Source organism: Salminus brasiliensis, chromosome 6, assembly GCF_030463535.1.
Source record: "Salminus brasiliensis chromosome 6, fSalBra1.hap2, whole genome shotgun sequence".
Lineage (NCBI taxonomy): Eukaryota > Metazoa > Chordata > Actinopteri > Characiformes > Bryconidae > Salminus > Salminus brasiliensis.
In genome coordinates this window covers 40559788-40585960 of record NC_132883.1, presented here as the reverse complement: position 1 = coordinate 40585960, position 26173 = coordinate 40559788, and the positions used below count along the sequence as shown (strand labels likewise).

Here is a 26173-nt window from a genome sequence, read left to right as displayed (position 1 = left end):
CACAGTGATGAAAAAGCAGTTTATTAATATTTATTTTAATATGAGTGTTTTACTGAGCAAATATGGAGTGTTTTCATTTAAACATATATTTTTACAGGAGGATAAAACCTTTGCCCAGTAGAGTATTTTCCTTTCCTTATATATATAACAACAATATATAACATATATATAACATATATATATAATATATATATATATAATATATAATACATATATAATATATAACAAACAAAATTTGTTAGTATTAGAGTAAGAAATAAATAAATAAAACAAAATAAATAAATGTATCTATTTATTTATTGGTTTGCTTGTTTTATTTTATTTATTACTCTAATACTAACACTTCCGTTTAAAATGACTGAAACTCTTTTGAGAACAGTTGTGAATTTTTTTTTTTTTTTTTTTTTTTTGCTTACATTTTTTAATGGGATCTGTCAGCCAAATCTGATAACTAAATCATCTTCAAAATTGCCTAAATCAACGAATCTATAACTGCAGTGTTGCTCAGTAACTTAGTTTTCAACAACATTATTCTCATATGGGAGCTAGATAGCAAATTGTTGTGTGTGAACAATGTCCACTTCACCCACCCTTATGGCAGTGATTAGCACCTGAGATGTGGGACAGTGGAGCCATCAGTGTCTGGCAGCCCCTTTAAGACGAGAAACGAGCCCTGCCATCCCCCCATTTGCACGCTGCTTAGCAGCTTTTCAAAAGCCTATGACCTGCTTTGCCAAGAAAGGAACACCCCCCCGTTGCAACTTTTTGTATGTCCAGAAAGGCTTGAGGACAATTGGGTGGGATCCTCATTAGGGTCAACAAAAGAAAGGCAAAATGAGAAAAACAAACAGAAGCGGACAAATCAACACCATAAGAGACGTATAAAAATAGGGTAAATCTGCATAAAAGACAAATTCACCTTTATTACGTGTTTTTTGTTTATGAGATTGATTAAAGTCATAGATGTGAAAAGTGACATTTAAGGGAAATTATTTTTGTTTCTAAATAAAAAATAAAATTTGCTAAAATAAAAAAGAAAATGCATAAAAGGTTAAATTGCGGTGGATGAAAGATTTTTTGTTCTGATCACCTGCTGTGGTAATAAATGTTAGTTTAAGAACAGTTGATCTAAAGTACTGGGAGCTCATTACTTGTTTAATTGTAATTAGCATGTTTACAGGAGTTAAAGATTTACAGGACTTTACTAAATGCTAACCACTAATTTACGGTGAAATGTACTGATGGATAGGTTGAAAAGTAAGTCTCATACTAAATCTTTCTGTAAACTTTTGAGTTTACTTCATGAAAAATGCAAAGCTGGTTTTGTCACTTAAATTTACAAACTGACTTTAATTCATTCTAAATTTAAGTAGTACCTACATTCTAAAGTTTAGCATGCTATTATTGCAAAAGTAAAAGTAAAAAAGAAAAAAGTGCTAGCTACATTTTTTAAAACAAACTTAAATTATTTGAATAAAACATAAGTTAATAAAAAAATTTGTAAACATGCTTAGTAAACCTAGTATTAATTCAGTGTTGCCATCTATGATGTATGGATATTGGAGGTTGTTTGACATAAATAAAGGTGGTTTGATTGAGAGATCAGAGTAAGTAGTTAAGGATGTAACACAGACCTACTAATTACTGTCTACACTACTTCCCCTGAGTAGTGTAGTTCTGAGTTCCTGAAGGAGAACAGAAAACAGAACCACTGATGCTTTCTTCAATTACATTAACATATGGTCTGGAATTCAAATTTCACTGCAGAGATTTTAGCCGGTCTCCTGACTCCCCACTGAAGGAATGTATGTAAACATAATAATAATAATAACAATAATAATAACACCAACAACAGAACTGAGTTTTAGACAATATTTACTGACTTCAATTTCACTCACAATGCAATTTATATACAGGCATTTTTTAGCACACAGTTCATCTCTTTTTACAAAAATAATGCTTGGGCTTCATTTTGATGATCCTCTTGGGTTGAAGTTAAGGTTAAGGGTCTAGTAAGTGTTATAATTCAGGACAAGGGAGAGCTGAATTGAATAGATGCTGAGATTGAACATAACATGACAAGCCAAGCATCTACAGCGGATCATCAAAGTGAAGTACTACCATAGTAATTATATTAACCAGCAGCAAAACCATTCACAAAATAAATAAACATCATATTTCAATGATTTCAGAAGTCTTTTGGGGGCTTCACACAAGCAGCACCCCTCATTAAACTGGACAAAGCTAAATCTTTAGGCCCATCTTTAGGCCATTTGACCATCATGCTAACACCACTAGCTTGACGCTAGAACTTTGTCTTCCTGAACTGCTCTGGGCGAAGGTCATTCTCCAAGTCTGACCACTTTCCAATACCATCAGGCCTTTCATGGCCCCATATGACCACTACACCTTTTGTCCGAGCTCACGACTGAAATTAGGGCTCTCAAGAGTCCATTTGTCCATCTGTGTCCACTTCTCACCAGCAGGAGTATGAGAAGAGTGGGTACTGGCTCCAGTCGCTGACATTGCTGTGGTGGTAGCCGTGATGGACCGCCTGAGCGCTGTAGTCTGTGGCCAGGTGGTGGTGGTGGGGGTGATGGTGGGGCGGAGGCGGTGGGTACTGGGTCGTACCCGTCCCGCTGGCCCACTGGCCCAGGGTCTGCTCAGTGCCGTACGGGGCGTACAGGGGGTGTCCCAGCATGGCCGGCTTGGTCTGAGGCACGGCCATGTTCAGTACCCCCGTGTAGTCCTGGGACGTGGCTGCGGTGTGAGGGGGGCAGTGAGGAACGGCAGGCTCATGGACTGAGGGCTTGCCATCATGGTCTGGAACGGTGGCCACATCTGGCACACGAGACTCAAAGCTGGAGCGTCCGGCGCTGCCGCTGCTGCCCAGGCTGGACGAGGACGGAGAGGGGGACTTGCCGTATTCATGGAATCTGAGGGAAAGATTCAGAAATGATGATTAACATGGATGAAAATGATGGCCTAAACCGTCACATGCTAGATGTCTAAGTGGGAACAGAACATTCTACAGTGCTGTTTTAACAAGTAAGAAGGGGCTGAGGGAGTAGATCTGAGTGACGTGGTCAGTAAGTACCTGTAAGGCTGGTACGTGCTGTGTCCCGGCACAAGCTGTTCTGCGCTGTACATGTCTCGAGCGTCAGAGCCCAGCGGGGATTCTCTGCCCAACCCGTGGCTCTCCCGATCAGGTGCGCCTCCCCACGGAGAGTAGCGCTCCTCTTTCACATCATCCACCACCTTAAGAGCTGCTCTGTCCTCTTCCAGGCCTTCGTAGGTGGAGCGACATACACCTTAAAGCAGATAAAAGATTTTGTTAATTTCTACACTGAGGTTTATAAACACGCAAAGTTTCACTTGATGAGCTTCATATACAGATAATAGACGCGCTAAACGTGGTGGTCTGTACCTGGTGGGCTGCCCTGATCTTGATCTGAGTCCTTAACCATGGAGTTGAGCCTTTTAGCCAGCCTCTCAGGTTCAGAAGTTCTGTTCGCACGTCTGAGAGGAGAAAGAAAGATGGAGAAAAACAGTGAGGGCCGGTTCCACAGGATCAGGTATTAGACATCTACAGCACCAGCCAGGCTGCCCTAGCTCACCTTTTAGAGTTGGTGCCCTCGTCTCTGAAGCCTTTGGCAAATGGGTTGTTATCGATCTTCAGCTTGGTGATCTGGAACGGGAAGGTGATTATTAAACATATGAAATATAAAATTGTAATGTTTTTTTTTTATGTGACAGCAGCGATGATAAGTACGAGTGCGAGATGGCCCTACCTTGGTGTTCTGGTACGCAGTGACAGCAGTGAAGGAGGTCTCTGGAAAGGTAAAGGTCTGGAAGACGCTCCAGCGTACGCTGTACAGGTCGTCAGCCTGAACGATGTGGAAGCGTGGGTGGTAGCGGTGCATGGAGTGCAGGATGATCTACACAGCAAAGATAAGAGGAAGAGCACAGTCAGGACACGCCCACGTTTCACATTCTGGACTAAAGCAGCAATCAGTGTTGATGTCAATCTAGAACCCAGTGGCACCCCGAAGTTGAAGCACTTACATGTCCATGCTGGTCGAGGGCATTGTTGGTGAGCTTCAGCTTCAGGAAGGAGACAGCCTGCTTCATCCAGTGGCTACCCGGGGCGGGGGAGTCCGGGTGCAGGTACGTCCTGTAAGGGGGCTGAGGCTCCGCCTTTCCTGCTACCTCCCACTTATCCTTATTCCACTGCACAGATATCGAAAGGGAGGAAACTGGTTCATGACATTGTTCACTGCTCAGAGAAGTTGAGAAGTATGGAGGTGACTGTCAAGGACAGTTAAGTGACAGCAGGGCTGGGGGGGGGGGAGGGTGAGAGGGTTGGGGGGCTGGGGTAAGTGAGTGTGAGTTTGGAACGGGACCCCCCCAGTGGGTCCTGTAAAAACAGGAAGAGTTTGGGGCTCTTTGAAGTGGAGTGTGTGAGCTGGGTAGCGTAATCAGCAGTGAGAAAGCTGTGGACACACACCACACCAACTGCCCCAAGTCTTTGGTGTTTGATCTGAAATCGCTAATTCGCCCTCTCCCCATTTCCTGACCGTCCAGCGTTCTGATAGTTCAGTCTGGCACCATGGATCAGTGATGCTAGCTGAAGGGTTACTGGGTTATACGAAAACCCTGGTACTATACTGTAGTATAGTACCAGATTTCATCAGAAGATGACCATCAGACCTTTTCTAAGGCAACTTTGGTTGATTCTTACCTTGTATCTGTAGCCGTCTTCAGGCACCATGTCCACCAGCAGGATGTACTTTGCGTACGGCACAAGTCCAGACATGTTGATCTTGCAGTGTGGGAACATTCGCCTGCAATGGTCACATGGTATATAGGTCAGGTTTACTTGCATTATTATATGTGTGTGTAAAACTGTGCTTAATTTAATTAATATGCTTTAATATGTAGATTAATTTTATGGTAAAATGGGGCCAAGCGCCCGAGTAGTAGATTTCTCCCAGTAAGCCATTCAGAGTGGTTTAGGGTTTTGCAAAATGCTCCAGTCTAGATTCTACTGACAGTGGTGGTGAATGGAACCATATAGTTTGAAGAAAGTGCCGGCCTAAACCTGTATCCTTCAAACCCATTCATGGTGGAGGGATACATGCAGGGCGTTGTGAGGCAAAATAGTCCCCAAAAAAATCCTATTCTTTCTGGATTGTCCACCATTCTACCATCATCACCATTGCCTAAAACAGTCAGAAGACCCGTGTAGGTTCTTCTGGTAATTTTTGGATAGTAACTAAAATGGCCATTTTAGCATCGTAGACATCTCCACCCCTTTAAAAGACACTACCCAACACAACAGGATGAGCCTTTAAAAGGTTAGTGTCATGTGTTTTTGGGTGGGTCTCCTACCTGCCAGGCTTGGTGATGATCATCTCAGTGCCAATCTCATGGAAGGACTTCCAGAGCTCAGGGTCCTCCAGGGTCATCCTGATGTTGCCTTGGAGATAGGAGTCAGCAGCCCCGGCCATTGCGGACGGAGGAGGGATGCTGAAGTTGTGTTTGAGGTCTGAGTGAGTGAGGGAGAAGGAGAAATTAGGACAAGAGGAGAAACAGCATGAGATCTCAGCCGGCTCTCATGGGGATACAGTGCAGGATGCAAACCGCCACTGAGTTTCGATTAAGCTCTAGTAAGTAGGTTTAAGTAGAAGCATTAAGATCCAAAATATGAAGGTCCAAACATCACACACACACTCACCTCTAATGGTCTGCATCTCTCCAAGCTCTTTTTGTCTTCTACCACAGAAATCAAGACGTAGCGCAGAGGCTGGAATGGTTAGCGTCTCCTGCAAGCGTGTTCAGTCACAACGCCAAACCCTCCATAAGGTCTCTAGTAAAAGCTCCAGTTAGATCCAAGTGCTGAAGCGTTAAGTCCAAAGATGTGGAAAGGTTGTGATGCCGCTCAGCTTTCTGAGGAGCACCAGGGACGCCCAGCGGCTTTAAGGGGACCTTGGGAGTGGGCGGGGCTTGGGCCCCCATTCGCACCCTTTGAAGTGGCCCAGTGATGAGTCAATGTCGTGATGCGATTGGAGGATGGGTGAAATCAAAGAGACTTAGCAAAGCCTTGACAACAGAAAGCCAACAGGAAGGGGACCGGCGGAGGAAGGCCGTCTTTATGAACTGCTAAAAGACTTTTAAACAAATACGCTCAGGCTCTCCTCCAGCGCACTGCGGACCGAGTCAACAGGCAGATCGCCACTAATGTGAGCAGCTAGAGTGAGAGCGCAGCACAGCCTGGGCCTAAATGGCATATTTACACACTCACACAAACAGTTGCAATCCAACACACTCTAATAGAGAACATTCGCTAATTCACACAGACTTATTCACTCATTCTCACGGAAGCAAAAGACGGACTGAGGCCCCCTGAAATCTACCACTCCAGAATTTGAATGAATGGAAGCTTTTTTTGATAGAGAAATGAAAACGGGTCGTGGAAACTGATATGATATGGAAATTGATATCCAGTAAACTGAAAAATAAATTAAATAAATAAATAAATAAATAAATGTTTTTCTCCACAGTTTGCTTTGGAAAATGTCATTAGATTGAATCAATGGACAGTGGTCAGTGAGTAGTCGAGGCCATTTCTGCTAAATCATTTCCAACTGCGATAAACCTTTATCAACAAGCAATATTTAGGATTTGAGTTATTTAGGAACATATCAATCTTAGATTTGCTTTTGCTGTAAACCTATATATTGTCACTGCCTATTCAACCTTGTATCTCCATTTCTGCCTATTTACATTTTTTTGACATCATTTAAATCTGTCAGTTTGACCAATCGAAATGCTCCAAAATGACTTGGAATAAAAATGTTGCCATTTTAGAGATATATGGTTTGATGACAACAAGAACTTCTATATTTCATTTCTCATCTCAGACATATAATCCTTGTTATCATTTTTATTCAGATATAGAACATCAGTCTGTACCACCCCGTCACTCACTATATTTATACTATTTGAGTAGTAATAAATGACAAATTAAAAAAAAAATGGCCTCGCTAAAAAAAACAAACGAATTCATGTCAAAATCTCAAATCAGACATTATGCTATTACAGTTCATAAATCAGGAATGTCACTGAATATTATTTTATGAAGCATTTCACTCACTTAATTTACATTATATTTGAACAAAATGAAGCTGTGACAGGGTGGTAACTGATATGATGGTGGTTTTCATATAGCATGTTAACAAGAACCATTAAATTAATAGCTTTAAGCTTTAGAAACTTTTGACATTTTTGTGCTTTATAAATTTCAGCAAATATCAAAGACCCCAATATATATATATATATATATATTTGCAAAAGTTTAAGCACTCCTGCTAAATACATATCCCCAACATTCTATATAAAACACAATTACTGTTTATAGTGTCTTGTAAAACATTTATGGGACAGTTTTATTTTTTCCCAAAGTTCAGCAAATGAACTGCTCTAAAATGAGCAACAAATGACATGATTTCTTTACTCATTTCCCTTTAAAAAATCCACTCAACATGTCAGTTTGACCAAGAATGCCCAAACGTTTGCATTTAACTGCTTTCCTATGAATTTAAAGGAGTGATCTTAATATAATGCCTATTCATTTGTTGCATTTTCTCTCTCTCCGTCTGTAAATTCATTGGAGAAGATGTGTTAGGACCATCAATGGAGCTTTAACAGAGTCTGGATGGACCTCAGTCTCGTTAGAGAAATGGAGGGCGATCAACACATAAAGCATTTATAGAGTTACAGCAGAAAGAAAGGCCCTGGGGCAAACATGCAGGTGAGCTTACCTGAGGGACATCAACTGTATCGAGCAGAAGTGGTTTGAGTGGGTGGGAGGATAAGGGGGGGATGAGGATTGTGTATTCAGTGTGTCTAGACGTGACAATGCTTCAGTGCTTAATCTCATTAGGAGCTGGAGCACATTCCCCCTGTGGGTTTACGCTTTCTATTCATGAGAGAGCGGGAGAGAGATATAGAGAGATACAGTGAAAGAGAGAGAGAGGGTACATTAAGATGAATAAAGAGGGGAAAAATGAAGAATGAGAGATGAAAAAGAAGAATATGAGGGAATAGAGACAGACAGAGTGGGAGGAAATGGATGGGAGGGCAGAATTGGACTGTTATGGCTCGGCACTTCACGGCCTGTTAGCACAATTGATCTCCGGGTACAGAGAACAAACACACAAACAGACGTAGTGGTTTTTTAGTCTGCATGAATAATCTGCGGAGGGCATTTCAAACTATTGATATTCATTTGGGACTGAAGGCAAGCTAAAGTGAGTGCTTGACTTACTGTATTCACAAATGGGGAAATAAGCATTGAAGCCGGCCTGCAGTCTGGAGACTCCGCGGAGACGTGCTCTGGAATGTGTACTGCAGAAATATGAAAACGTCCCACTGGGAAATATATGACATATGGCACTACACAGTCACGGCAGTCATACTGGCACAATGCACAACTTCATATAGAAATGTGTTGCTTGATTTGCAAATAATAGAAAAAAGAGCCCCTACAGTCAAACATGGCGGAGGTTGTTTTGCTGCTTCTGGCTGCTGCGAAAGGTTCTTTGAGTGAAGCCATAATAGAACCATGATTGTAAAGGAGATATTAGAGCGAGTGTATGAAGTGGGTATTTGAAGGTTCTTCACACTTGTGTCTCTTGGTTCTTTATGGAACCTTAAATAGTTTAGTGGCCTCGCTCAAAGAACCTTGTGTAGCATCTTAAATTTTTAGGGTTCAGTGTCCGAAAGCTGGGCTCCCAAAGTCTTAAGTATGAACGTCAGAGGTGGACCTGAAGGCAGCATTGCCTCAATCCGAAGCCCACTATGTGCACCAGGTTAGAGCACTGTTAGCGAAGCTCCAGTAAGATCCAACACTAGCCCGGACACACGTTGGACTTCTGAGCTGATATCAGCAGCCTGAACTGGTGATAAATTCATATTTAACACAAGGTATTGAACTGGGCCGCATGCTAGCTAATGTACTTAGCATCTGTGACTTAGCTTTTCAGCTTGAGAGGGATACTGCTGAACTTTAGGAGTCATGAATGGCTTTTAGATCTGTTGGTACTGGCAGGTAAGTGCACAGATGTTTAGATTTGACCATTATTTGCTATACTTAGGCAAACCGGAATTTTAGTCAAGGGTACTGTGCTAATGGATTCATGCTAATCCTGGTAGATCTACTAATATCGGTCATTGACATCCCCCGGAAGTCCTATCTCTACTTAATTCTACAATGACGCTCCAGAGTTGAGCATTTCAGCCTAAAGGGCTAAGCAGCATTAGCAGTTTATCATTGTGAAGTGAGCGGGGTAGTCCAGTGGGGTCATGCTGGATGCGTTGTACGTTTCGGCAGATTAGTTATTAGCATTGCACCAGCATTCCCATTTCTGCACAAACTTTAGAGCCTAGCAGTTTCAGCAGTGTAGCGTCGTGTAGCTAGTGTTGTCAGGCTGGATGCATGACCTAACTTTAGCGATTTGCAGAGATTCACACCATCAGCCTTTACGAGAAACCCTTGGGTCCTGAGGTAGCTTAAGCTTTAGCACCTGATAAAGTGTTTTGTTAGCACATGGAGAACCGCATACCCCACTCAGGCCATCTCGGCCTCTGTGCCTTGACATTTTCATAGCCTTCTGCTTCTGCTCTGCAACTCAGAGAGTTTCACATGTCCTGAGTGCCTCCAGTTTCAATCAATACCAAACAGAAACACGGACGGAAACTCGCCGGAGCTGTGTTCCCAGCGAATGAATGCAAAACGTAAAATCCAGTCATAAAGGGAATAGAGATCACAAAAGGACTGTGTGTTTATGAGCTAAAAGCCTGCACTGGCTGTGAAAGTATTGACCGCCTGAAAGAAAACAGGGCAGACTAAGTGGATGCATATTAGTCTTCTAACTCAAACTCATCCATACAGAGCGAAGGAGAGTGTTTAAAGGCCCCCTCACACCTCAGTGACAGACTTCAGATTATCATTAAAGGGCGCAATTGCAAAGCCCCTGTTTTATTTGCGTGCCCCCCCTCCGGCCTTCTCTAATGAAGGTGTGATGGCCAGGTTTCAGTTCTTCCACCTGATAAGAGCTGGTAGGAACCACACGTGATGCGTCAGTCGTCTCACTCCACACCGAGGTCAAACACACATCAGCCCTGGTGTGCACGAGTTGTAGCCCTCAGCGTTTCAGTAGCACTTTGACAAGTCTGGACTGATAGCTTTAAGAGCTTTAAGAAATAGCTTAGGCCGTGATGGATCCTTACATAACTTTCCTTATGAAGCTACGTTAGAAATATTGCTCATTGACATTCCCCCGGAATTCCTATCCCTACTTAATCCTATTATGAAGCTGCAGCACTGGACATTTCAGCCTAAAGGGCTAAGCAGTTTTAGCAGTTCAGCATTGTGAAGTGAGCAGGGTAGTCTGGTGGGGTCATGCTGGATGTGTTGTCCATATTGGCAGAAATGTACATAAGAAATATCTGATCATAAAAAAATATAAATATCCTATCATAAAGCTGGGAATTTAACCAGTTTCAGCAGTTTAGTATTGTGCAGCCTGTGTTGTCAGGCTGGATGCATCACCCAACTTCAGCGATTTGCAGAGATTCACACCATCTTTCCTTACATAGCTGACTAGCTGGAGGAAATCCCGCAGGATACAGTGTTTCTAGCAGTTTCTAAAACATTAGCATTCAAAATGATGGTACCTTAACCAGTGTAGGCAGTTGGCTTTAGCTGGTTGAGTATGGCTGACACGCAGCATTCCTCCTAGTAACCACTAAATGTACAACTCGAGGCAGTCCATCTTGGCACCTACAACTAGCTAAAACTGCTTTTGCTGGACTGGTTAGAAAAATTACCCTTTTTATCCCCCTTGCTAAGCTGTTGCTAACGTTTTGTAGCATTTCCTAAAATGTCAGCCTTAAAAAAGCAAACATTTCAAAACGATAGTGCTGTAAGTAGCTGTAAATAAATGTTGTTATATAGCCAACATATTCAATTTCCTCCAAAAACGTCTAAGGATATCCAGGATAATATCCCAGATAGCTGCATTAAGCTGTTGCTAATATTTTGCTGCAATTCCTAGAATTATTTAGCTCAACAACGACAGACCCTCTTTTATCATTTGACTAGATCACATTTTACATTTCTGAGAGTTTGAGAAAAGTCCTATGGAGATCCCCACCCTGCACCAGAATTATTCCTGCCAAGTCCTGTTTACCTTGGGATTATCTATTCGAATAGATAAGAAGAGTCTGATGACCCATCACCAAACCAAGCTCCACTGAAGCTGTGACTTCAGCGTCGCTGGTGGGAGTAAAGGTGTACATTTCAACAGCACTTCCATCAAGACCGTTATAGCCTACATGGTGATAAGGGTGATGGAGGACGCAAAGAGAAAAACTTAAAATAAACAAACAAACAAATAAATAAATAAAATTCCAGGTTGGAAGACGACAACGAGGACAATTAGTGGGCAGCGGTGGTTAATCTAGAAAAAGAAAAAGCTCCAGTGGGTCCTAGGCTGAGCATTGGAGTGTGATCATCTCTAATGCTGTGAATATTAGCGGCTCAAGCTCGATGATTCGGACACCCAGGCTCATTTCAGGGCTAAGTATAGGCTTACTAGCTTATTAACACCTGTGAGGTGTTTACATACTTAGAAATGACACACATTATGAGTGTAGTTGAGGAGAAGGGCTAAAAGGTACAGCAGCTGCATCAAGTTCTTGATGAACGACAGATTTAAACGAGGGATTGGGGAACGAAATGAGCATTTTTGGGTGAAAATCAGCTTCTGCGATTACAGACTTCAGCTCCATTAGAATTAGGAAGGAATTCCTCCAGAACTTCTAATCTAATCCAAACCCCAAAAGGTCAAAAAGTTGGGTTCTCCTGACTTCCAGCTAACCTCTTAGTGTCGTGAAGTGAAGTGCGCCATAAAAATATGCATATGCTCTTTGATGCAGTTAAAATATCATTAATGTGTCGCTGAAAACACATGGCCTGCCTTTAGAGGAAATGTAAGCTTGTCCGAGGTGTCATATCTAAACATCTCAGGAGGCTTCCTGTGGAAGACCCCACAGTGATCAAGGGAGCTCCTACTGGGTCCAGCCTCATTCACACGGAGCTCAGTGTTGACAGAACCAAGGCTGTTCTAAGACGTGCTTGGGAGGTTCGTTTTATAGAGGACAAGCTGAGGGCAGGCTGGCCCTCGGTCAGTAGGGGAGCTTGGTCATGGCCATGGCTTTGAGCCACTGCATAAGTGCCTTTAAACTGAGGAAGTGGAGTGAGTAGAGGCAGGGTGATTACTGAGAAGTGAAGACGCTGACTCTCTAAAATTATTCAGTCCTTCTAAACAGTGAACAGAACAATGATTGATGGACTAATTGGAATAGGAGGAATATGCAGGTATGCAAAAATCCCTCCCTTATAGCCTTTAAGCCTCTTCTTCATGACTCTAGCTCTAACTCCCGGATCTTTGGAGCAGGAGGCGTCAGCCAGCCTTGCCATTTGCCGTGCCTCGCATGGACACCATTGGCGCTCAATAGCTTAACAGCTGCCAATACACAGGCACTTCTGGGCAGGGATCAGACGGCTGTAGGGGCCCCCATAAAGACCCCCCCGCCAAGGCCCGACGAGAAATCTCACACCTTTCACTGGCATTAGCCATGCAGCGCTCCCTTTTGATGCTCTAATTGGCCACTTTCAGAGCTCAGGTACAAGCCATCAAGGGGAATATACTGAGCTTGTCTGGCTAAGCGTCTAAGGATGTGCAGAAAATGGAGCACTCTTGAACACCCTGGGGGTTTTGGGATAAGGACAAGGGTCTTTCTCCAAGCATGGCAGTTACCAGGCGTTTAGGAATAAGCATTTAATGACCAAGGTACGCTCAGACAAGCTACACCTACTTAGCATTTTAACCGAAGAGGGAAAAAAAAAAAAACAAGCGAGCCAGGATCCCCTGACGTCCTTAGAGGACGATGAATCGCACATTTGGCCCTGTGTGTCAGAAAGCAAACCTGAAAGCGTAGCGTGCCTGCCAAAGAGAGTGAATGACAAATTGGCAGCACTTCATAAGAAACCTCTGGGAGTTGCTAATGGGCCCTAATGTCCTGCCTCAGGGTTGAGGCCTTCATGCTTGGCCGGCCCTTCCCTTTGACACAGCCTGGCTAACTGAGACGGGGTGGTCCGGCAGCAAAAGGGACAACAGCAAAGAAAAAAAAAGAAAAAGTGGGAGCGCTCACAAATCCTCGCTCTTACCATGCTTACAGTACTTGTACAGAGCTGAGTCACATACACACAGATACGTCCAAATGTTTGTGGACACCCCTTCTAATAAATGCATTAAGCTACTTTTAATTGCACCCATCGCTGACACAGGTGTGCACACACACACACAGCTTGTCTAGTCCCTGTAGAGAAGTACTGCCAATAGAATAGGACCCTCTGGAGCAGATAAACATGAACCTAATGGCACCATGCTGCCTAATGTGGGGGTATTAAGTCCCCCTCAGTATTGAGCTGTGGAGCAGTGGAACTGACTATGTTCTCTGGAATGATGGTTGACATGGTGCACTATGCAATACCTTTGGGATACTGTTGGGAAGTTGGGGATGAGGTGGGATGGTGATCACCCAACATCCTGACCTTACTAATGCTCTTATCGCGGAATGCAATCAAATCCTTACAGCAGTGCTCCTCCAAAATCTAGTAGAAAGCTAGCTTCTTCCCTGGAAGGTAGAGACAGTTACTCCAACAAAAGCTGGACCAACCCTATAATTTTTTAATACCCTAGATTTCAGAATAAACATTCAAGGACCAGGTGTCCCAATACTTTTGTCCATCTAGTGTATATAGAACATATTAATATATGGTTCTGCGGGGAACTTTGTAGCACCTTTATTTTTTTAAGGAGCGAACCCCTGCTGTGAAGCTGTATTTGGATTAGAGCTACCTGTTTGATAGGTCTTCTCAGTTTGGTAGACTGGCTGGTGACACTCGAGATGAAGTGTGGGGTACTTGGAGCCACCTCCTTGCCGGGGGAAATAAAAAGAGACGCAGAAACCAAGGTAACAAAGTGTTATCAAGTGTTATTATTATTTTTTTTTGGTTTTGTGACATTTTTTAATGCAGCAAGTCAGAAAATAGAGAAAATATCAACCCTCTGTAGAACAAGTCTGAGCACAGTAGAAGGCCCGTCGCCACAGAGGCTGAGAATAGTGCCCGCGCCCTCCGTCACTCCTCCACCAATTACATTCTCGGTACAAGCACAGCAGAGCCATACCAAAAAAAGAGAAAAGGAATCAAATAATCCAGAGAAAAATACAAACATCATCTTCTGTTTACAGGTAGTTTGGTCAGGTGTGTGTGTGTGTGAATATAAACACCCACTGCATTTATACACTTTCTTTTTCTAGCTTTTCTCCTTATTTTGCAAAAAGCAGACTCTTCGAAAGTCAGCGATCGAGAAAAATACCGGAGGCTATTCATCCGTCTACATGTACAAAACATTCCTGTAGAAAAGAAAAATAAAAAGGAAAAAAAAAGACATTCGGCCGTTTGGAAAAAGGAGGTTGCCGCGATCTCCAGAAGTGGTTTGTAGGGGAAGGCAAAGCACAAGCTGAATTCAGCACAACACACACAGTGCGTCTTAAAGATTCTCACAAAAATATACTCAGTTCTCGCTCAGTCATGCACTTAATGCTCTACAGCCAGACCAGGTCCGCACCACGCTTGTGTCTGGAATCGATATACACTGGAAAAATAGACATAAAAAAATAGTGCACCAAGTCTACTGGATTCAAATGCGTACAGCACTTCCACAAGATGACAGCAGGGTACGACCCAGCTGTACTTCAGTACTCTTAAAAGTAAAAGTTTACTTGAGTGAAGGTACAGATCTATTGATATTTCTACTGGAGCAAAAGTTCAAAAGTGCTTCCAGGAGGATTTTCATAAGCAGGTTATTATGGTAATGAGTAAGCTCTATTAAAGGAGATCTGTGTGACTGCAGACAACTAATTAACCTAACCCGGTTTTAAAGGGAACCCTGACTGGTAAAGACTTCCATTGTCCATTGTTTTTTTTTTAATAATGCACAATCCCATACTATTAAAATATGATCAATAAAAAGGAAATGTTTTGTTTAGCATTAAAAATAAATAAACAAAACATAGGTGCACTGTAATGTCGTATGATTGCACTGGATTCTTAGTCTTTTTCCCCCCAGTGATCACGCCATTGATAAAGCTGGAAATGTTGACTAATTTGAAATGTATTTTCATTCAATTTATTCAAAAGGACTTCCTTTAATAATAAATTATAAAAAAATATAATAATACTATACTATAATATTAATTTTTATATTATAGTATATTTTGTTTGGTTGATTTATTTTTTTTGTTGTATTTGTGATTAGTATCGGATAAGTATACAATATTGTACACCAGCATCAGAGTTCCCTAGAAATAATAATATATATAAATAATATAATATATAACATATAAAAACAATATTATACAAGACCTACAGTCACCTACAAAAGTTAGGGCAGCCCTTGTCATATCCTATTTGAACAATTTTGTTAAATTTCTTCGGCATGTTTTAATAATAATAATAAAAAAAGAAGACTTTGTGGTTATTTGTTGACTCGGATGTTATTAGAAAGTAACGAAAAATGTAAATAAAATGTGGCATAAAAAAGGTTATGACGCATTCTATGTATGTTTACCCCCCCCCCCCAAAAAAAAAACAAAAACAAAAAAAACAAACAATTTAGTGAATAAATAGAAATTGTGTCATATTCAGAATTTTTCTATCCTTTTTATCTTTTACCTAAACCTTTGCACAGGATATTTTAGAAACTCAGACAACCTTTTGACACTCAAGTCAATCTGCAAGCAAGTACTGTTAAACCTCTGCACTTTTACTCAAGTAAAAATCTATACTGAGCACTTACACCTTAACTCAAGTAACACTGTCCTAAAGGCATTTCAGCCTGTACTGAAATACAGAAGCACTGAACTTCCCCACCCCTGATAAAATATTGATGCTGCTGTAGGAAAAATGTGGTTGCTTCCAAATGGCAACTTATCAGGCCCTTTTTTTTTTTTTAATTCAATGTTCAGTAACGTAATGATTGGAGCAGAATTACCCGTGAGACACGTTTCTAATGGTCCACTCGACAGGAAATGCTCACACAAAGGGCAGCTCAGTTTTCAAAGGTTTTGATTATGTAAAAATATATAACATCACACTTCTCTTCTTTAGTTCACTGACATGATGGGATACCTTTTAGACTGTGGAAGTCGTGCACACACTCGAATCAAGTACATTCAACATGTTTTTCAGTAGAAGGTTCTTTCATCGTCTTCAGAAGCTAATCTGCCTGCAGGATGAAAGGACTGTACACCACCCCACTACAGAAGGCCAGTTTGTGTAGACGCAGAGTTTGTGAAGAGCTCTTTCACTGTAAGTGCGATATGTACAAAATGACTTAAGCCAAACTACGCTCCTTTACAATGCTGGTGGCAGGACTACAAGCCTGGATGCTTGTAACTCTCTCTCTCACTCTCTCTGTCGCTTTCTCTCTTTCGGCTACAATCCCGAACTACCCCCAAAAAGGTAATACAGAGTGACAGCAAGTACAGAAGAAACGGGTACAGACAGAGAGAGAACAAGACTTCCTTTCAGTAAAAACAAGGAAAAGCAGAGTCAGTAGAAAACAGTTCAGATTTTTTTTAACGATTGGTCGGCCCGAGCCCCGCCCACAAACAGTTCTTTTCATAACAATAGGTGTGATGTTGGATAAGCTTTATAGAAAGTTGGCAGGATGTCCATTTAGTGCATTGGACAGCTGAGGTTTTGCAAAAATATTTAAATTGTAAATAAATTTTAAAAAAAATTCAGATTTTCTCCCCATTCTGGATCTCCAATTACCCAACCCATGCCTCCAACACTGGGAAGGTAAAGGCCGACACACCCCTCAGACACATGCGCAGCCAGCTATCGCCTCTTCTTACGAACTCTTGCCGACGCAACATCACGCTCTGAGGAAAGCGCCGTGTACCCGGCTCTGATGCACCAGCCAGCAGACGCCAGTGCCGGCCAACACTGCACTGCACTGGAGTGATGTGAGGAGAAATTGCCATCTACCCACCCCGGAGAGAGCAACACCACTGCCCGATGGAGCTCGGAGGAAGGCGTCGATCCCTAGCTCCACAACACCAGCTAAGGGACACCTGTGCTGGCCAACATCGCTTTAAGAGTGATGACGGGAGAGAGCGCCATCTACCCACCAAGAGGGAGCACGGCCAATTGTGCTCTCTCAGATTCCGGCTGCAGATGGCAAAGCGGCATGGCTTGGGATTCGAACTTGCCACTATGAAGCGGAAGTGCACATTAGGCTGCTGAGCCCATCACAATATTTTGTATGATATACAGAAAAACTAAATACTCCAGTAGTGGCAAAATTTTATGTCGTTTTTGTAATTTTTGCCCTGCCTATTTATGATTAGCTACAACATTTAGCATAGCATGTTCAACTGGAAAGAGTCAGTCAGATTTAAATAATACTGCGCAAAAATTTAATATTAGGCTAAATCAGGATTTCGCTGATATTCTTTAAAGCTTGCCCAACCTCGCAACTCTTACTTGGGGGCGGAGCAAGGTCAACTTTTTAAAATGTCCCCAATGTCTCCATCATTATACAGCCTGGAGGCCTGTATAACTTACGAGCCATTGTCTTTGTCCATTCATCACCCGAGTTGCTAAAAGTAAACTTTGGTGGAAAAAAACTGAAACTTTGAATATAGTAATCAGTCGACGCTATCGAAAACTGTAAACTCATGCTGTCACTGGTAGGCCGGACTGGACAAAGTCTTGGAGAGGCTGATAGCTAAAGCACAGACAGTCACACAAGCAAAGGCAGCCATGCTCAAAGCAACGGGGCTTCACCGTGGATACCACAACGTCCACCCTGAACACCCGAAACACACGACCACGTGTAAAAACCACACACATACACGTCTTGAAAATATCCAGTGCTTGCATGCTGACAGCTTTAGAGCAAAAAACAAACAAACAAACAAAACAACAACAACAAATATCTATATTTGGTTGCTGTCGCTGCAGCACGGCTCGGAGTTGAAGCACCTGGCTTGTGATGTAAACTCCAATTTCATTTACTTCATCACTGATGTTTCCATCAAACGCTTAGGGGAACAATACACAAGTGTACACTATATGTCCAAATGTTTGTGGACACCCCTTCTAATGAATGCACTCAGCTACTTTAAGTTGTACCCACTGTAGAGAAGCCTCTGCACCTATTGGCATCATGCTATCTAATGCCAGGCGTGGGCTAGAGGGATATACGGACCCCCGGCATTGAGCTGTGGTTGGTGCTCCATCCAGTACTTTTGTTGGAATGAGCTGGGGAGTTGAGGATGATCATCCAACATCCTGACCTTACTAACGCTCTTACTGCTGAATGCAATCAAATCCTTGCAGCAATGCTTCAGAATCTACTAGAAAGCCTTCCTCTATGGACAGCAGAGACAGTATTTCAACAAAAGCAGGATAAACTCTTTCATAATACCCTTAATTTCAAAAGAAACAACAAACGAGTGGGTGTCCCAATACTTTTGTCCATAGAGTGTACTTGATCTAACACCCCTCTGGCTGTGTTTGCATTTAACAGACTGTCTGCATAGGTCCCTGGTATATAAAAGCCTCTGGGTTGTATAAGAAAGTCACTTGTATGGTGGCGCCGTTTTCGGCCACAGGTTGTTGTTTAGCTGCAGATTTTGTGGTGGAGTCAAAAATGGCACTTTTGCAGAATCGTCGATTCACTAGAAAACAAACAAACAAAAAAAAACAACAAACAAACAAACAAAAAAAAGCTAAATCAGAACACAGTCCATGGCTAGCTTGAGTCAAAGCCACGACTGGAGGGAGAAAAGCCCTTATGCGGAAGAACGTGCATACCGCCGCAGGACGAATGGACCAAGTGCACAGACATCGCAGCGGAACTGGGAACATTCCTTTGCTCTGAGACGAAAGAACGGGCGAATAAACAAAAGAAAGAGAGAGAGAGAGAGAGAGAGAGAGAGATGGGGAGGGAGAAACAAGTTTGCCTCTTGAGCCCCTTTAAAGAATCGTCCAGGGCTCTTTGGCGGCCCCTGGAGACAAGGTGCTAAAGTTCCAAGTTCAAATGTCCATGTAATCGTCCTCCTCGTCAGACTCACTGTCCAGCGAGGACTCCTGGCTGGACGTCTCTTGCACCTCCAGGGCCGGCTGGGCCAGGGTGTCTTTCTTCACGTTAGCCGCCGACTGAGACGCCAGAATAACGTTCTGGAAGAGAGAACAGTCCGGAGAAATAGAAAGACAAACGGAGAGGTCAGTACCTAAGCATCAGTACGGCAAGAACCGCAAAGGCCCAATTTACACACTGCATCCTGTGCTGTGCTGTGCTGTACACGTCTGGAAAAGTGTGAGGGTACAGCTGGATTCAGTCTGCTTACTTTACTTACTTTGAGCTTCTGTTTGGTTTCCTCTGAGATGCTGCCTTTGGGTGAGAGCAGGGTGGGCGTCGGGGGTGTGACCGTTATCTCTGGGGGGAATTTGGTGGCTGTGGAGGGGATGAGCAGTTTGGGCATGTTGGGGGGGATTCTGGAGCGGACCCGACTGGAGTCCCCCTGCTTCGACGGGTCAACACTCTCTGCAGAGACACACACACAAAAAAAAAATAATAACACCCTCATTGCTTGGTCCACAGTTGGGATTATTATTGATTACTGGGCCATGAGCCAGACCCAAGTTTTCTTTGTAGCTGGTCTCAGTCCTTCTCCAACACACTTTACTGGCATATTAAAATTATACTGAAGCTTATAAAAGGGTAAAAGCATCAAACACTGCTCTACCATCAGGACTAACTGTAATGCATAGCTGGAAACAGGTCATTGTTACGAGATGCACCAAGGCTCACCTTTTCTGTGTGTTTCTGTGGGTATAACATGAGAATTAACACCAGAGGGCAGCACTCACACCAGAATGTGGAGAAAAAAGCTAATTAAGGAGGATGAGGAGGATGATTACATGGAGATTCAAACTTGGAACTTGGAACCTATCTCCAAAATGCATGAACAACAACCTTTTAACATTTTAAGCAGGGTTTCGTGAATCATTTTTGTCTTGTATTTTTGTTTTAGAGTGGAGAAAAAATAGATAAGGAACATGCAAAAAAATGTGGACCAGCAAGTTATTTAACCTCTCAGACAACCAAGGTTTACCAAGATCTCAGGCCTTAAAGAGCTTGTTCTAGCTATGGCTTGTTCACAGTCGTCATTAGGAAAGGCCAGGTGATGCAGATTTCACAATGTGGGATATACTCTGACTCCTCAAACCTAGTCCCAACAATCAGCAGACACTGAGCTCCTCTAAGCAATTGCCTTACAGCAACACTTTTATGAAAAGAACACCTTTCCAACTGTTAAGCATGGGTTTGTGTTGCAGCCAGTGGCACAGGGAACATTTCAGTGGTTGAGAGAAGAATGAACTCAATTAAATACCTGTAAAAGTCGTCTTCTGAAAAGCTTCTACAACAAGATCATGATCCTCAACACACCTCAAAATCCACAATGACCTCCTCAAGAGGCACAAGCTGAAGTTCTGCCATAGCCCTTACAGTCCCCTGACCTAAATCTCACACCTGTGGATAGACCTCAAAAGGGCAGTGCAGAAAGAATGGAACTCCGAGCTATACACTGTAACAGATAATCTGACCAGGGGTACCCAAACATTTGCAGGCCGCATCTTTGCTCAACTACAAATGAGCCTTTAATTAGCAACGGCTCTCTAGTCACGTTGCTTAACTGCATACCAAAGAATGGGTCGTTCATTCCAGATGCCATCGGTTCCAAAACCTTTGGCACCAGTTTACCTCTACTATCTATTCTGACCCCCCCCCCCCCCCACACACACACACACACAGACACGAGGGGATACCTGTGCTGCTGGGGTGTGTCGAGCAGGTAGCTGGCTCGTGGCTGCCCCACTCCTGTGTGTCGTGACTCTGAGAGACTGTGGCCATCTTCATTTGCTGACACAAGTGAGACTCCTGCTGTCTGTATACCAGGCCCTCTGGAGCTGAGGCTTCTCTGTCCTCTAAACACACAAAAACACCACACACACAGACACACACACACACACACACACACTCATCAGTGCCAATAAACGCATTCCTAATGTCTTCATCCCAGCTGTAAAATGACCACTAGGTGGCCAAAGGCTCCAAGTCATCACCAGCAGGCAGCTGGCCCTGTGCTGTTCATAGAGTTCTGCAAAGCTCAGGTTCTGCAAAGATGTAGTCTTGCAGTGCAGAAAGGGGATCAAACGACGCCCTAAGCTAATGCTACATCAGTTGATAAGGAAACGGAGAAGCATGTAGACATTTAGCATGCTAATGCTAAATTGGCATTAAGCTGTTTGTTTCCCCTTATTGAGCTTCTTGGCAGTGAGGGGGACTACTCTGGACACCGCATATGTGTGTGTGTGTGTGTGTGTGTTTGTGGTTTCAAAAGGCTTATATCTATTAATTAAGTTTTTCTGTTAATGATGCATGAGAAAATACTGCATCTTAAAGGGAAAAAAACAAATCCCGGTATTATTTACCACCCCGTCACACTTACTTATTTTGTCTATAAGTAATGTACTGTTGTTTTTTAATGACATCTCAAATAAGAAGTGACATCATTTGAGTATTTGGTGTATTTGGTTGTGTTTTACACTGCTTTTTTTTTATTTGTTGCTTTTTCATGTTATTTAGGGTCTTGCTCAACCCAACCACCCCGTCACGCAAAAACTGACTTAGTACACATTACATTACATTACATTTTTTTTTTTAAACAAAATTACTGCAAAGAACAAAAATTAGTTTGAAAAAAAATTAGGATGAAATTTACCACCCCGTCACATTTTTTATATTAATATTTAATATTAACAGGATCATTGGCTAAAATATAATTTCATCCAATTAGGGAACCAAGATGCATCGTAGGGAGAAGCCATCCAGTTCTCACAGTCTGAACTCAAGACTGCTTTCAATTGGATTTCGGTGGACATTTGTTGTTCGTATCTCCAGAAGTGATCCCAAACACACACTCACTATGCGGTGTGCATCACATCATACTCACACACACGACTAATGCAATATTCTACTCCATCTCTCCATCTCCGTTTCCCTGGCAACTGAGCGGGGAACGCAGAACACACTGGCCTGACAGGGAGAGACTCCACTCAACACCTATTCACCATCTGCATGTGTGCATGTGTGTGTAAAAGGAGAAGTCCAGCTATTAGGCAGAGGGATAGGGGACACTTCATTACACTGGGCAGAGACGTAAACATGGCTACCCAACAGTTAGCTTTTAATAGAAGATAAAATATTATATCAACGACCCTTATCAACACTAATGTAAACTAGGGGTGTAAGAAAATAGCGATATATCGGAGTATCGTGATATGTTAACTCTGCCGATTCTACATCAGTCGGATGTAAAGATTGGTGGTACAGTGGCTCATTTTGTGTTGTGTTTAAACCCTGATTGCTAGATCACAGCAGAGCCATCAGTTCCCACTGTTCTGATTGGATAAAACAGTCGACTTTTCTTTTACTAGATTTTATGCATGATGACAATTTTCTTATTTTCAACCAGGCCTTTGTGAAAGTGTCTTTTTCTTGCAACTTTGTGCACGGTCAGCAGATTTTGGGCACCCGGGGAGCAGAGAGGGTGAAGGGCCTTGCTCAAGGGCCCAACAGTAGCAGTTTGCCAAGTCCGGGAAACGAACCCACACCCTTTCAGCCAGGAGCTCTAACCGCTGAGCCACCACTGCCCCGCTATATATACCTCTGACTAGCTGATGGTGACTAAGTTAACCTAGCTAACCGTCTCAGGAGGGAGGGAGATTAGGAATTACCTGATGTAATGTGGAGCCACAGAATTATTCCCCTTTAAAATGGCCAGTTTTTGTTTTTGTGATCAAACTCGACAAGCATGGAACTAAAGCTGGGGAAGATAGCGGGTGTCTGTGCTAGGCTAAAAGCTAACCCTAGCTTTTCTCCATCCTCCACTCCCCCAAAACCAAACTGGAACTCAAAAACACATCAGAAGGGAAAGCACTGCAGGAAAAAGCCAAACCCAGGGAAGCTAGGTGCGTGGCAAGGCTAAAAGCTACAATATCTTTAACAATGACTGTAGAGAGCATGGACAGTGCAACGCATCTCAAAAGTGAAGCAACCACAGGTCTAGCGCCTCTGCTGGCTGGTTGCATTATAATGTGCAGCTCCGCCCATTCCCATATGTTTCAATGACCAAATGACTTCCTCCTCTAAACTGTCTTTCAGTCTCCAGTGTCTCCAAATTCCAACTGCTAATACTGCCACAATTGTAAATGCTGCATCACATCCTTTCAGTTCACTACAAGGAGTAGCTGAGCCGTAGTGGTCGACTAGAAGGGGGCGGGTCTACCAAATGAGTAGACGAGTCTGGCTCCGCCTCTGGCCTCCACTGCACACCCGTTGGCATCTTTAAGCCTGATCCCAGTCCAATAAGAACATCCTACACCACTTTGCCCCTACTGAACAGATCCTGAACTCAAGTGTCGTTGCCTTACCTGTGTGGGGTAGGAACGCCATGCCTGCCACTGGCTGACAGTGCGTCGTCCTGGGCTGTGACTGGTCCTGCTGGGCTAGAGGCTGGCAGTAGAGCTGCGTGGGCGTGCTGGGCGTATGCGGGTGAGAGTGTGTATGAGAGTGGGTGTGAAGTGGTCGCGGGGTCTTGCTTAGCTTGGTCTCATGGTCCTGGGCAGGTAGAGGGTGCGTGTGCATGTGCAGGCACGGCGTGGAGAAGGAAGCGGGGAAGAAAACGTCTCGCTGCTCTTTGCTGAACTTGGGGGTGATGGGGGCATCACTGGAGTTCTGGAGAGAAAAAGGAGGTCTTAGATAACACCATTCAGGATCACTGAATCTAAGCTACCGTTTTTGCGAGTAATGAGAGGCCTTGTATCGCTTGCTTTCCCGATCTATAGGTGGCCACAATGTGCACAGTCAGCAGATTATTTATGAAAATGAATATTCTGATAATAACGGGCTAAAACATCAATTAATGGGCTACATGCAAACACACAACTGCTGATGGTTAGTCTTCTGTTTGCAATAACCTTTACAGTCAAGTCGGTTAACATTAGGAGTGACAAATGGGACCCTTTTCTGAGCCTATTTATAAAATTAAGGCTAATACATAGTTAAATACTATTAAAAAACCCAAACAAAACAAACCTCAAAATGACTATATATGATTATATAATGTAGAATACTGTACATGGATAAAAGACAATTAGCCTGGTAGCTTTTATTATTATTATTATTATTAACAACAACAACAACCATAATAATAATAATAATAATCACATTTAAAAACTACTACTACTAAAATGAACTACTTTGTGTTTTTTGGTTGTTTTTTTAAATATTAAATAATGACTAGGTGCATTAAGTGGTTTTATTAAGTCAGAATTAGTTCACTGGAGAAAGTGAAAAATAACTAGCTATTACGCTATTAACCTAGCTAACCGTCTCATTAACATCACAACTTCAGGGGAAGGGAGGGAGATTAGGAATTACCTGATGTAATGTTGAGCTACAGAATTATTCCTCTCTAAAACTGACATGAAATGTGAATTGAGGACACATTATATAGCCTAGATTAAAAATAAATAAATAAACAAATAAATACATACATACATACATATACAATTATAAACATTTTCTTGTACCTCCACCTTCCACCTCTGCTGCTGCTAAAATGTACTTACATGCTACCTTTACTGTTGTATGCTTTCAGCCTTAACTTCAATATCTTTGGGTAATCACACCTTCCATTCTGTGAGCTCTTTACGCACATTTGTTGCCATCAGTCCTTTTTAAACCTACTGTTTCAATAGCGCCACCTGCCAGATAAATCTAGACTGTCTTTAGCCACGTTCGCATAGTCCCCATATTACTGTTAGCAACAGCTTGACAAAGCCTAAAACCGAGAACCAAACGCATTACCAAACAATACAGCAAGGTTTCTGCATTAGAATGAATAACTGAATAATAAAGCTGCTGTTTTGTGGTAAAAACAGTAGTTTTATTACATCGATTGCAATTTATGAGCTAGTTATTGAAATGCAGTTACTGAAATCTGCCTGTTCTTAAACAAAATCTGCATAAAAACAAATTGTGTATCATAAAAATATCAGATTTTATATAAATTAAGTGTAATATAGTACTTTAACCATATCGCTCACCCCTAACAGCAGCACACCACTACAGAAGCATCCGATTCCCAAAGCCTGCCCAAGTCAACAACTTCTCCATGACATCTCAACTTAAATCATCATCCAGCCCAAGCGACACAACTCGACCTTTCCACCTGAACCGGCCAATCAGCTTGTGTGGTGAGGCCTACCTGTTTGTATGACCCCCCCCCCCCTTGGTATTGTCCAGCGCCTCAGCAAAACACGAGCGTCACCCGCATTCTCACAATCACACAGTCAGCAAACGCAAAACGTACCAGCCCTAACGAACCAGCACCAGGGCCTCCAGGCGCTCTGAGGGAGTGTGTGTGTGTGTGTGTGTGTGTGTATGTGTGTGAGAGAGAGAAAGAGAAGAGTGAAAGAGTGAAAGAGAGAGAGAGCAAGAGAGATAGTGTGTGTGTCTCTTTAGAGGACCACTCAGGGACACACTCAGAGCTCCACAAACAAACCCCACAACAACAGGATCGGCCGTTGCCAAGGCAACCTGGCCGAACGCAGCCAATAGCTGATCAAACGACCACGCACTTTTTTTTTTTTCCTCCCTCCCGTCCGAGTCTCACTCTCCGACCAGAGAATGAAAGCGTGAGGTTCCGGAGAGAAGCTGCGGGCTGGGCACTTTACAACAGTTCGAACTACGCTGCCTTCTGTTCTGTGTATATCTAGAACACGCCCAATACGCCTAAGCTCATTCCCACATGTGCATTTAAGAGAGCCACAGGGTGGGTGTGCTGTGGGTGCTCACTGATTGGTGATCTCGCACTGTAACAGGTGGGGAAT

At 42.9% G+C, this 26173-nt stretch overlaps 2 protein-coding genes across 8 annotated transcripts in view; both read right to left on the bottom strand.

Annotated features, from left to right (window-relative positions):
- Nucleotides 1-1919: 1919 nt before the first annotated feature.
- On the bottom strand, nt 1920-6018 carry tbx16 (T-box transcription factor 16). Its single transcript, XM_072682621.1, has 9 exons — nt 5856-6018; nt 5392-5614; nt 4742-4844; nt 4066-4230; nt 3792-3938; nt 3618-3688; nt 3428-3519; nt 3098-3311; nt 1920-2936 (listed from the first exon to the last, which is right to left on the bottom strand). The coding sequence occupies exons 1-9, from the start codon at nt 6016-6018 to the stop codon at nt 2477-2479; spliced, it is 1638 nt and encodes a 545-aa protein (XP_072538722.1). The 3' UTR covers nt 1920-2476.
- An 8089-nt stretch (nt 6019-14107) lies between these two features.
- Nucleotides 14108-26173, bottom strand: part of cabin1 (calcineurin binding protein 1) — a 92936-nt gene continuing 80870 nt past the window's right edge. For 3 of the 7 annotated variants that reach the window (XM_072682401.1, XM_072682405.1, XM_072682403.1), the window contains 4 exons: nt 23711-24014; nt 21044-21202; nt 19561-19757; nt 14108-19390 (listed from right to left, as the gene is read on the bottom strand). In XM_072682401.1, coding sequence (XP_072538502.1) covers nt 19247-19390; nt 19561-19757; nt 21044-21202; nt 23711-24014 — 804 coding nt within the window. In that variant the 3' untranslated portion in view covers nt 14108-19246. The remainder of the gene's footprint in view (nt 19391-19560; nt 19758-21043; nt 21203-23710; nt 24015-26173) is intronic. The other 4 variants (XM_072682402.1, XM_072682408.1, XM_072682404.1 and 1 more) reach the window with 2 other exon arrangements.

What these genes read in the sequence shown, in the direction of transcription:
- tbx16 (XM_072682621.1), bottom strand. Translation starts at nt 6,018, where the DNA reads ATGGGGGCCCAAGCCCCGCCCACTCCCAAGGTCCCCTTAAAGCCGCTG. An exon ending in AAGACGGCTACAGATACAAG is followed by an intron (nt 4,231 to 4,741) that starts GTAAGAATCAAC and finishes ATATCTGTGCAG; the next exon opens with TGGAATAAGGATAAGTGGGA. An exon ending in GAGGGCACCAACTCTAAAAG is followed by an intron (nt 3,520 to 3,617) that starts GTGAGCTAGGGC and finishes TTCTCCTCTCAG; the next exon opens with ACGTGCGAACAGAACTTCTG.